This window comes from Lactuca sativa, chromosome 8 (genome assembly GCF_002870075.4).
Source record: "Lactuca sativa cultivar Salinas chromosome 8, Lsat_Salinas_v11, whole genome shotgun sequence".
Lineage (NCBI taxonomy): Eukaryota > Viridiplantae > Streptophyta > Magnoliopsida > Asterales > Asteraceae > Lactuca > Lactuca sativa.
Window position 1 is genome coordinate 36,098,962 of NC_056630.2, and position 13,311 is coordinate 36,112,272.

The 13,311-nt window shown below is 33.9% G+C and overlaps 1 protein-coding gene and 1 long non-coding RNA gene across 19 annotated transcripts; one reads left to right on the forward strand and one right to left on the reverse strand.

Moving 5' to 3' along the window:
* The first annotated feature begins 495 nt into the window (after window positions 1–495).
* LOC111889338 (uncharacterized) lies at window positions 496–12,536 on the forward strand. 18 transcript variants are annotated; one of them, XR_008225645.1, is made up of 11 exons: window positions 496–1,460; window positions 1,993–2,057; window positions 2,262–2,322; window positions 2,877–2,954; window positions 3,097–3,613; window positions 9,572–9,624; window positions 9,929–10,124; window positions 10,722–10,922; window positions 11,220–11,351; window positions 11,996–12,046; window positions 12,161–12,358. It is a non-coding gene; the product is annotated as an uncharacterized LOC111889338 (long non-coding RNA). The 18 variants fall into 18 exon arrangements; XR_006185919.2 differs by lacking the exons at window positions 11,996–12,046; window positions 12,161–12,358 and adding exons at window positions 1,769–1,828; window positions 12,365–12,536 and having other exon boundaries at window positions 501–1,460; XR_006185922.2 differs by lacking the exons at window positions 11,996–12,046; window positions 12,161–12,358 and adding exons at window positions 1,769–1,828; window positions 12,365–12,536 and having other exon boundaries at window positions 503–1,460; window positions 2,262–2,308.
* Window positions 3,863–6,646, reverse strand: LOC111889337 (G-type lectin S-receptor-like serine/threonine-protein kinase SD2-5). The gene has a single exon (XM_023885471.2). The coding sequence runs from the start codon at window positions 6,521–6,523 to the stop codon at window positions 4,103–4,105; it is 2,421 nt and encodes an 806-aa protein (XP_023741239.1). The 5' UTR covers window positions 6,524–6,646; the 3' UTR covers window positions 3,863–4,102.
* Window positions 12,537–13,311: the final 775 nt, after the last annotated feature.

The window sequence follows — 13,311 nt, forward strand, 5'->3', positions numbered from 1 at the left end:
CCGTAAAACAATAACACACAAAATACACATAAACATCGAAAGTACATTGCTATTAATTAATATACACATAACATAGTATAGAGTAATGCTTGTATAAAAATAATATATTCAAAAAGTAAATATTATGCCTAAAATGCCCCCTGTTAAATACCAGAGGAAAATCAATTTAATAAAAATAAATATTATGCTTAAATACCAGAGGAAAATCAATTTAATAAAAATAAATATTATGCTAAAAATGTCCCTGTTAAAACAATATTTTTTGATAGAATTGGAATTTCAATTATTGTTTACAGTAAATATGTGGATTAAATTAATGTCCACCACAAATTTGTGACCCCTAAAGTTGCAAATTGCTTTAGAAGTTTCAATGAAAAGATGATAGGTTGAAAATTGTTTACCAAACATTGCAAACGAAACTTACTTGATGATGTAAAAATCCCATGGACCCATAATTCTTTTTAATTTTATCAAATAAAAACGATGAACGACTGAACCCCACTCCGCAGTCAGCCAGTCAGCCCATGAGGATAAAAACATTCACAGGAGTATGTAAACATAACAGCAAAAAATTAAGGAAGAAGCAAACAGATAGACTGGTTCACAGATAAACTTGTTGAAGCAGAAAAAGAAAAAAACGTGAACATAATATACTCCACTAATGGCAGCAATGAAGCAAAAAAAAATGGAGAAAATTGTGGTGATAAGGAGAAGAAGGTGAAACCTGATAGCAGCAGAGACTTGCAGGCAGACGTTACTTGTGTATACAGAGGTGGAAGAGACTTCGCCTTATGCGTGTTGTATGTTTGAAGAAATCGCTATATAGGGTGTAAGGGTATATTGGGAATACTTTCGATTTATCTTCATCACTGATACTCTTCTCTCCAAATCACTCCAATTTGAGAGGAAGATTAGGAGAGAAGTTAATCCTCCGAAATCCTTTCCATTCTTTCCGAATCATTCGAAAAAATAACTCGGGAACACCATCCACATAAACTTTCTCTCCGGTTCCCTCCTTTTCTCTCCAATTCGCTCCTTAAATTAACATTTTTTTTATTTCGTTTTAGGGCATGTTGGTGTGTGAAGACTATGAGTTTCCACAGCTCTTCCACCGCATCATCTCTGCTTTCTTCTTCTCTATCTTCTATTCCACTTTACCAATGAAAGTCGGTTTATCTTTTTTACTTAGTCGTGCATGGAGACGAGGCAGAACGAAAACCTAGAGGGACGATGAAGGTCCTCTTTGCCGGTGTCGCCAGAACCGTCAGCAATGACCGCCCCTCTCTGAGAATCGTCGGCCTCCACCACTTCCTATCATCTCCGTCGTCCTTCTCTACACATCTCAGAGTTCGCAGTTCGGTAGGCTCATCTATTTCACACAAAATGGCAGATGAAACACACACACGCACACATATGTCAACAGTCGGCGTCTTCGCGTTGAAGGTACGCTTTGTTTTCAGGTATCATACTCCCAATCCTTCCTCCTCCACCTGAAACTCATGTGTGTTTCTCTGTACTTCTTTTTGTCTATATTTATGTCAGATATCATTTGGCCTATTTCGTATTTTTTAAAACCAAATCGATTTTCTGAATCAATATGATTTTGATTTTGGGAATTAGTTTTCATTTAATTTAGTTATGATGAATTGATCTTCTTAATCAATATGATTTTGAATTTGGGAATTGTTTTCCAATTACTTGAGTTATGATGGTGAATTATTGAAGTTTTCTCTGTAAACTATAGTGACAAAAATCCATATGTCAATAGGATTTTATGAGGGCTAAAAGAGACGCAGTTAGGCTTATGTCAAGTTTTGGCAAACATTAGGTTTGTGGTGATCTAATTAAAATTTCGATTTACATGAATGTTTATGATCTTACCTCCATGAATGAATATGTTTATTGGCTTGGCCTCGACGTCTATCATTATGGTGTTCAAGGTTTGATCTATTTCAGTTAATTTCATGAATTAATAAGGTTTTGACTATTTAGGATGCTCAAGGAGAATCTGATGAAACTGGTAAAAGAGGTTCTGTTGCATTGGGGGAGAGCGAGATGTGAGATTTTTACATACTTATAAGCTCTTATCATATGCCCATAACCTGTTTGTTGAAATGCTTCAAAGAAGTTTCATATTCAGGAGCCCGCTAATTGGTGGATATGCTCTTATTAGTTGCAATATATCTCCTATCTTCATATTCTTCTTTGAAATTTGGGCTCTTGGTTTAGTTTCTCATTTTTTTAATCTTTTTATTTCCCAGGCGAGTTTCACAGAGAATAGGTTGTACAGATGGATCCTTCTTTGCAGGTGTGCCTACTGTGGTATGCTTTTATACATTAAATTCTAATTTTACGTAAAAGAATTGAAATTTCCTTTCTATTTTTTCATCAATTTCGAAAAATCAAATACTATTTTTTGGATTTACATGATTTGAGGCTTGGCTGTACCATTTCCTTACAGGACTTGATTTCCTTTTGTTTCGATTTTTTTTCCACAGATCAATTCCAGATTAGTATGCTGAAAACCAAAATAAATCCATGACAATCATAAAACATAAAACTGTCTCCATAATAATTAGTAACCAACAATATCTCGACTTATCTTATAATAAATAATTTATGTACTTCTCTTTTACTTGCAAAGCTGATAAAAGAGGAAATTGCATGCAAATTTAGCACCAATGAATAGATAAGGAGAAAAGTAGCCAACTTTTATTTTATTGTTTCTGTGAAAGTGATAACATGTTTTCTTCTGGAAGATAATACTTTTGTGTTGTAGTTGTCAGTTTAAATCAACAATCATGCATGGTTATTCCTTTTTCTGATTTTTAACGTATTTTTTGCTGAGATGTGCAATTCTCATATGTTTCTCACAGGGATATGACTGAATAGAACTTTCATCTTCTACAATTTTAGGAAGTCTGAATGGACAAACTATTGTCAGTAATGGAGAGGTAATTTTTTTTACCTACACTTTATTCCAATTTTTTTATTCAATCTTATAAATTAATAATGTATTAATTACTACATATGACTAGCTAACTTCATATTTTTTACCTACACTTTATTCCAACACTGCATCTTATATCATTCCAGCTGCTCTAGGGCTTGCTCCCTCAAGTCAACTGATTTGATCATCTAACCTAAGACTATCTGGTTGGCCCCAGTTCAATATCGAATCTCACTGCAACTGGAGAATCGGGAAATGTTGCTTGTAGCTTACACGAATGTGAGTATGGAGACATCGAAACAAGCATGTCAAAACAACTCTATATTAGTATGGTTTCGATTTTTCGAGTGGGGAATGTCACATAACTTCAGAGGTATTGGAGTTATGATTGTTGATTGAAATTTATTCGCTTTCATAATGTAAGTCCACCTCCAATGTCTGCATTTCAAACTTCTAGTCCATCATAAAGGAAAAAAATCGAGTTTCAACTTGCAACAATTCCAAGTTCTGCGATTGGAAGTTTGGTCCATTACCAAGGGGAAAAATTAAGTTACAACAATTCTAGGTTCCATGATTGGAAGTTTTGAGCTTCTGCTTGTTGTAATTGTAGGTCTTATCGCAATCAAAAGAGTTATTAAGACGAAAGGATAATATTCAAATCAGGTATGTGGAATGTCCCCTCGTTTTTTTGTATGAAAAATTGAAATTTGACATAGAGAATTTTGGGAAAAAACCTTGGGAGGGAGGAGTAAGTTAAGATTTCTAAGGGACTGTTGAGGATGGATCAAACATTCACCATGTGAATATAGTTAAGCTTAAAGATTTTTGTGCTTGGAAATCACGGCTTGTTGTGTACGAATTCATAAGTAAAAAATATAAACTTATGAATATTTTAATAAATAAGAATAAAAGTAAATCACCAATATTTCCATGTTTTTTTATAAGTCGTAACAATGAGTTCCACAAGTTTCAGTTCTAGCTCTTAAACTCTTAAAGCAAGTGTCGTTTGGACATAGAGAAGTGGAATCCATTTTATTCGGTGGGATGAAACTACGTATGTTCATAACGAGCAGTTTAATTGTTCTTGATGAAAGAAAATACAGAAGCATTAAAAAGATCCATATAAATGATCCACAAGAATCTTATTCTAACTTACCTTGGCCCTGATAGAATAGAATCACACGCGGGTTTGGAGCTTTTGTCATGCTCAAAGGTTGTTTCCTGCAGTCTTGGACATGAGAAGTTGTAATCCAAGTTGGATTCAACACTTATTACTCCCTCTAACACCTTAATCACAGTTGACATCGAAGGCCTTCTAGTGAAATCAGTTTGCAAACACCATGAAACCACTTTCATCATCTCTGTGACTTCTGTAGCATGTAGCTGCATATCTTCACTGTACCTGTCAACTATATCTAACAATGTCCCTTGTTCCCAACATCTCTGAAAGACACCCAGTAAGTGCCAACTTTCCTCTGGCTGAGACCTGTCGAGATTTTTCCTTCCACATAAGATCTCCAAAAGAACGATCCCAAAGCTATACACATCCACCTTTTCAGTGATAACCGAGCTCAACCATTCTGGAGCCATATAGCCAAAGGTTCCTCTCATTGTAGTCATCACTTGGCGGCTTTGATTTCTATCAATGAGCTTAGACAACCCAAAATCGGATACTTTGGCATTGAAATTGCTGTCTAGGAGTATGTTTTGAGGTTTAATGTCGAGGTGGATGATTTTTTGGCTACGTTCTTCATGGAGATATGCTAAACCCTTAGCTATATCAAGAATAATTTTTTTTCTGCATTCCCATCCAAGTAGGTGCTTTTGGTGGTCTCCACCAGAGTAGTAGATCCACTGGTCTAATGATCCATTACTCATGAATTCATAGACGAGAAGTCGCTCTGATTTCCAAGCAGAAAATCCTTTAAGTTGAACTAGATTCACATGGTGAATGCTGCCGATGGACTCAACCTCAGCCATGAATGATTTTTTAACATGCACGTACACATCACCCTGAAGATGTTTTACTGCAATCTGCAAGCCATCTTCAAGAGTCCCTTTGAACACCGATGCGAATCCTCCTTCGCCAAGCTTTTTACTGAAATTCTGTGTGGCTGTTTTGAGTTGTTCATAGGAAAACCGAATGGGCATTCCTGGCACTTGATCTAAATGCTCTTCCTCCATTTCACTATTCGTTTTTTCCTTTCGGACAGCAAACATTATAAAACCTACGACCACAATAAGAAGCACAAAACTTCCAATTGTGTAACCTAGAACCGTTGCAACTAGATTTCTTGAAGAACTTGATGACGTTACATTCATACTTGATGATGTTACATTCTGGACTTTTATGTGGGTTAAAATATTGTATGGGAGTACACCTGCTTCAACACTCGGCATTGTAAAAAGCTCGGAAAGCAAATAGCAACGTCCACTTGTAGTATTGGAACCATACTCGAATACAGCTGCTTTGCATGAGCACTTTTTCAGACATGCTTGTTTGCAAATCTCTATATCCACATCCTCCATGTCGGCAATGTTGTTGATGTAGGCGATGTTGGTGAGTTCAATGAAATGTTGATCGTGGGTAGCATTACATGTGAGAGGAGTAACCGGAAAGCAACCCATGTTGGGTTTGCGATCATTGACTGCTCTAAAAGAGTCTATCCCTGGACAAGTACATTGTCGTTCAGCTGAACAAATGGAATTTCTCCCACAAGTTAAAGGATAAGAACACTCTCCAAGATCACCAGTTAGAAAATCGGCCCACACAGAATCTGGCACTGTAAATCCTTTCAAATGCCCATCTGGCATTAGTTTCACATACTGAAGTGAGTATTGCATACTATCAACGAAAGACAAACTCCCATTAAAGAACTTAAAATAACTATTTATCATATCTATATCTATGCCAAAGGAAGGGAAATAGACCTGAGGTGGGTTTGATCCAACATAAGCAAACAGACCTTCATGGGTAAGTTGAAGAGAGTAAGAATCTTTTTGAGCTGTCCAGTTGGTTGACGAAACACTAGGTATGAGCTTCTGCCCTTGAAATAATTTTTGCCCTGGTAACAAACAGTCTGTTGGGTGATCAAAAGATTGCCACACCATCGATTTAGTATTATCAAACAACATCAGATTTCCTTTATCAGTTAGGTTCATGAAAGCAACAGATTTCTCGGTTGTGTTTGTAGTCCAAACTGTGCTTCCATCGACATCCTGTAACACCAATTCTCCTGCTGCAGTGAAATTCAGGATTGCGCTTTCCCTGACTGGATTGTCTCGGTTGGCTGACCAAAGGATCACATGATCATTTGTATTGAAAAGAATGGCAAAGAGGAAAGATGTGCAGGTTCCATTACAGAAGAAGCCACAAGCGAATCTGTATTTTACACTGAGAATGATTCTGATCCTTGAGCCATCTGGGGAATTGGAGGAAGGGATAGAAGATTCATTGTTGGTCCATGTGCTTGAAAGATTTGCATTAGAAACGTAGTCTAATTGAGCAGCGATGGATGAGAAGATGAGAAAGAAGCCAAACAAAAAGCTACAGATACAAGGTGTCCTCATCATGCACTAATTAACCCACACCACAAGAACCTATGAAATGTAAGACATGATATAATAATCTAATCTAACGTATAAGAAGGTTTCAACAACTCAAGTCCATGCTATAGTTGACTCATTTCAGGCCAAGTTTCCTTCTCTCAAGTAATGACTTATTCATTTTTATTTCCAACACGGCTGCTATACATCTTCCACCATATACAAACTTTTTGAGTAAAGTACAAATCTTGTCTTCATGTGGTATACCATTTGTTATGAGCTAGGGGCCGGTGAGCCCTTGCGTGATGCTGTGAAAATTGTGTATGTAAAGTAGGCATGAATGCATATGATATATATATATATATATATATATATATATATATATATATATATATATATATATATATATATATATATATATATATATATATATATATATATATATATATATATACTAGGTGTAAAACTCGTGTATTACACGGGTTGATTAAAAAAAATATATCAATGTATTTTAATATATCTTATATATCTTTTAAGATTCTTTGCATTTATTATCACATTAAATGTATTTAATACTTTACATATATAAATTTAGTATTATGTGGCATATTAATTGATTTAATTTAAAAAAACCACAAAATGACACGTGGATTTAAATCTAATCAAAAGATTTAGAAAATTACATGTGTCAAATTTAATGAGAAGATGACATTTGGCAAAATGATCTTCATTTATTAGAATACTAGGTGTGAGACCCATCTATTATATGAGTTTAATTAAAAAAAATAAATATAAAATTTTAATAATTTGAAAAGTTTGAATTTATAAAAAAAATGAGAAAAAATTAAATTATTAAAATTAATGAGAATTTAATATATTAAATATATTATATATATAAACTCTTTCTAATAAATACTTTACATATATATTACCTTACACATTAAATGTGGAATTTTAATTTAATAAAATAAAAAATACAATAAAATGACAAGTGGAAAATAGAAATTTTAAAAAATCTAGAAAATGCCATGTGTCCAAATGAATGAGAAGAGGACATGTGGCTAATCTTATGAGAGAAGGACATGTGGCAAAGTCATTTTCATTTATTAGAGTATATATATATATATATATATATATATATATATATATATATATATATATATATATATATATATATATATATATATATATATATATATATAACATTAACAACTTGATCTTCATTTATTAGAATACTAGGTGTGAGACCCATCTATTATATGAGTTTAATTAAAAAAAATAAATATAAAATTTTAATAATTTGAAAAGTTTGAATTTATAAAAAAGATGAGAAAAAATTAAATTATTAAAATTAATGAGAATTTAATATATTAAATATATTATATATATAAACTCTTTCTAATAAATACTTTACATATATATTACCTTACACATTAAATGTGGAATTTTAATTTAATAAAATAAAAAATACAATAAAATGACAAGTGGAAAATAGAAATTTTAAAAAATCTAGAAAATGCCATGTGTCCAAATGAATGAGAAGAGGACATGTGGCTAATCTTATGAGAGAAGGACATGTGGCAAAGTCATTTTCATTTATTAGAGTATATATATATATATATATATATATATATATATATATATATATATATATATATATATATATATATATATATATATATATATATATATATATATATATATATATAACATTAACAACTTTAGAAAAGATTTAAGGCCAAGAAAAGAAAATGAATTTATAATCAGTAATTAAAGTACCTATATGCACAATCTAAGCAAGTGACTAATCTGTTTTATTTAAGGGGTCACATATTCATATAATTTTTTTTTAACATAATGTTAATTGTTGGTTGAAAAACACACAGTGGTATTTGATTTACCTGCATGCATGTCATAAGCTTTAGTGAATTCGTAAATTGATTTTAAAAAAATTAAACTAATTTCATGTGTCTACTCGATCCATTTTTATTTACAGTTTTGAATTGTTTCGTTATCTACTTATTATAAGAGATAGTTGCAAAAGGTTATGAGTAAAAATGGGTTGCTTTTAAAAAAAAACCTTACATATATGATAAAATTTACAATCTTTGTGTTGAGAAAAGCAAGTATGATCGTTTTTTTTAGTGGATATAAACAATAAACAATATGTATAAATATGTATAATAACAAGCTAAGTGACTTGTTTTAAACAAACAAATACAAATATTGACGGACATTTATTTTATATTTAGAAAATTGTATCATACCAAAAAAAAAAAAAAAAAAAAAAAATATAGAAAACGAAACTTACATCCTTATAAACCAAACAAATACAATATGTATAATCAATACTTGTACCCGGAATTTTATTCCAACTAAGCAACTTTTATAACATACATAGGTTACGAAATACAATATACGGATTTAATATAGAATTGATAGTGTTACATAATCAATACTTAAATAGTATACCGGTACTCATAAAATAGTGTCCGAAGAAACCTTACTACCTTAGAGAGTCAACATACAAATTACAACTCAAAGCTAACATCCTTAAAAACATTGTAACATACTTATAGATATATAATTTCAGCGTTCAAAAATATATGATAAAACATCGTATATTTAATATTTGTCAAATGTTATTTAATCATATTACAAAAAGAACCTTTATGAGCATTAAAAAAAAAAACAATAGTTGAAAAGGTTGATCGATCATAAAAAAGACACGCTTTAATGTGGACATTGAAAATCCTTCCGCTCCACAATTGTGTCGCTATGTTTTAGTGTTCTACGGTCTCATACGACGACTATTATCATTGACTTCAAAACAACCTTTGTATGAGTATTAAATTTTTTACAGAAGTTTCATTTTTGACTTTTGAATTTCTGTCATCTTTCAATTTGATCATTTGGGCACCTTCCTTCTCTTTTCTTTGGATTCGACGGAGAAATTGTCCGAAAAAAACCCCAAATTTCATCCGACACTAGCAAATTAAGAAATCCTCTCTTCATTCTCATATGTTATTTGTATTGTTGATAAAACCCTTTTTGCGTCAATAATTGATACCACAGGTCGAAGGATGAATTCACCTCTGCAGAAGTTCAATTGAGGTGCAGAGTACAAGGTAATTTTGCTTGTTTTTTCTATAAATTATGCGTAGGTGTTATTGTGATTATGATTTGCTGTGAGCTTCTGATCCAGAGTGGATACTGGACCAAATATGCGATTCTTCATTTTCAATTTGACTTGAGATTACTTTTATGCTTTTTATATATTGGGGTTTTGCATTGATTTTTGCCAATGGAAATTGACATCTCTAAGGCGTGTCAAATTATGAAGTGTGCTGAAATTCACACAAATTACTAAAGTTGCAACATTTTGACTCGGTTAATGAAGGTTTGATTATTAATCTATGGACAAAATTTCAGAAAAAGGAGGAGAGGAGATCGGCGGACAAGCCACGTCAAGACTTGCTTTTGTGGGAGGAAACTGTTGGTTGCGACGCGTTGTTCCTGTTAACCACGTCGGACCCCGTACACTTATCAGTGAATGTATAAAACGTAGCTTAAATGCCAGGCGGAAAGGCGGTAGAACCTCCAACGTTGTAGCACCTCTACATAAAAAGTATTTTTAAATTGGTGGACAAAATTGCAAAAGTGGTCCTTGTGGTTTGTGGATTATTTTTGATAAGGTCTAAAAAAAATGTTTATTAGCAAAAAATGTCTTTATTTGGTCCTATTTCGTTAACTTTAATATTTGGCTGTTTAACCTTTTTAAAATGATAATTTTACCCTTAGAAACCACTTCTACAGTTGTCTTCTTTTACCAAACTAGAAGGACAATTTTTGCAATTTTCTTTTTTATTTTATTGAAATATTATACATTAATTCTTGTTGTTTTTAATTTTATTAAATTATAATACATTAATTTTTTATTTAATTTCATTTTTATTGGATTATTTTTTAATTGATTATTATATATTAATTAATTTTATTTTTAATATATAATATTCATATATAAATAAATATTATAATATTATAGTATTAATTTCTTTTAATCAATTCTTTTTTTATTTATTTATTGGATTATTTTTTATTTTCTTTTTTATTAGATTAAATTTACCATAAAAATAAATAAAAAGACAATTTTTTTATTGGATTATACATTTAGTTTTAATGTGTAATATTAAATCTTTTTAATTTTATTGTTTCCACCACAAAGTCATTAAAATGCGTAAAAACGCTGCACCCATCGTTAAAAATCGTCAGGACCGTCGCCAATCACGTTCATCGAATTTCTGATGGAAATACTATCATCCTGTTCACATTTCGTCGGAATCCTCTGGATTTGCCACTAAGTCGGTCGTTTTTTGTTACGACTAATACTGTGTTAACCACCAGGAGTGTAACATCCCAAAATCAGGTATGCTTCATGGACCCTAACTTTTGGGCGATTGTCAACTTTGGTCCCTAATGGAAAATGAATGGATGACGAGTACACGGGGCGTACTGGGGTGTACGCTCGGCGTACTCGTGCGCATATTGATCGCAGAGGATTGCCCGGTACGCGGGGCGTACCAATGTGTACGCGGGGCGTATCTGGCCTAGACATGAAACCTTAATCTTTTAAGTGCCATCTATTTAAAGACCATTATGGCCTCTTTTCTGGCCACTATTTCCAGAGACTTAACCCCTAAAACCCTAAATCTCGTTCATATAGCAAGAGAGTGTCTTGGAGGGCTTGTTGGTGCATTCTTGGACTTTTGAGTGAAGAGAAAGCTTTGGGAAGAGGAGGAGTTAGAGCTCAAGCTTTTGGATCTGAGTTTAGCAGTGGGGAAGACATCTTTTGGAGGTAAAAAGCTCCAAGCTTTCTCTCTTTTATGTTTGTGTTTAGTATGGGGGTGTTTTAGGGTTTTTGTCTCCCAAGTTGATAACTTTATGTGTTGATGAGTTGCTAGAACCCGAGATCTGTCCCATGTTAGCTCATTAGGGGTTGTTATGCCACAAAAATCCAGTATTGGTCCCTAAGAGCTGACCATGCTTGAGTTATGAGCTTTAAAATGTAGGAAATGAAGTGATTTGGGTGTTGGTGACTTTTACAGCCATGCAAAGGCTTAAAGTCATCAACTTTATGGAATAAGAGGCTTAGGGATGGTCAGATCTGAAAGTTGGATGTGTGTCTTAACCGTTTAAGACCCAAAATCTAAAGGAGGATGAAACTGGGATTTACGCGGGGCGTAATCCCAGTACGCGCATCGTAGGGGGTCGCGTTCCCTATTTCTGTGAAGTCGCCGGGTACGCCCAATGTACAGATTTGGTACGCGCAACGTAACCCGGAGAGTTGACTTTTGTTGACTTTTAGGGTTTAGTCAATGATTGGATCTTTGAGCCATAAGAGGGGTAAAATGGTCTTTTACGCTTCTGAGAGAACTTAGAGAGGGATTAGTCTAGCCTTTGAGAGTTGTATTGATTAGAGTAATTATTTCTTGTGATTAGGCGGAGACTAGACAAGTATTACCGAGTTTGAGATTTACTGAGTTACCCGAGGTGAGTCTTCTCAGTATACTTTACCTAGAGTGGTAATTAGAGTTATGTGACAGAGTATCTTGTATGCTTACGTATGATATGATTTCTATGTGATTTGCGCTATGTATGATTCAGAGTTTACAGAGTTAGGGCCGGAAGGTCCACAGAGTTAGGACCAGAGGGTCCACGGAGTTATGGGACTGGAGGGTCCCACTGATACACATTGACCAGAGGGTCATACAGAGTTATAGCCTCGAGTGGCTAATATGTGTTGTATGTGGTATTTTGGAGAACTCGCTAAGCCTTTATGCTTACCGTGTTATGTGTTATGTGTTTCAGGTACCAGTGACGATCACGGGAAGGCACCGACATGATCCGTACACACAGACAGAGGATTTTATTTGTGATCCTGGGATATGTTTTGTTTGATAACAATTGTTGAACATGAGATTTGAGAATGTTTAAACTATAATTATATTGTTTTTAAAAGTGAAAAATTGTTTTGAAAATTTGCGTCGTTACAAGTTGGTATTAGAGCCTTGGTTTGAGGGATTCGGATGCACCTTCGGGCGTATCTGAACTCAAACTGAGGATTTGAGAAATTTCTCACAATAAAGCAAGTTTTTCTAAAAGAGTAAAAGGTTTTGAAACGAGCAGAACAGAACAGTGTGTACGATCAGCTAGCGCCCGAACGCTGATTTCCCAAAATAGCCTTTCATTATGTGTTATAAGATTCGATATGATATGTTATGCATGCTAGTGTAGGCTAGGTACTCATATTAGGACTAGAGTGGCCTGATTTGTGATGCATTAGCCTAGGAGATTACTGCTATTAGGAGATGCTTAAGAGTGAGTAGGTAGCAGCAAGGAGCTTGCGAGAGGTTTGTTGGAGAGTAGCTTATGCATAGCAAGATTAGAGTACTTGTGATCTGGGATCCTAGGAGGAGGACTTGTGGTGAATATTGATGCGTTGTGGACGGTAGTATAGGGCCCGTATTACTGAAGACACTGGATCAGTGTGCAATCCAAGTAAGAATCCTTAGGGTACTAAGGAACAAGTAGGGTTGAGTTATCGAGTGCGAGTACATTCAAGCGAGTCTCTGATATTTTTATGTTGTATTTCAGAGACATCATGGTGAATACGCGCCACACTCCAGAGAGTAGCGGTGTCAGCGATGAGGAAATCCGCATGATGATTCATGAGGAGGTGGTTACGGCCATACGAGCTGAGATACCGGAGATGTTTGGGTCTATCAAGACCACGTTGATCGAGACTTTTGATGAGC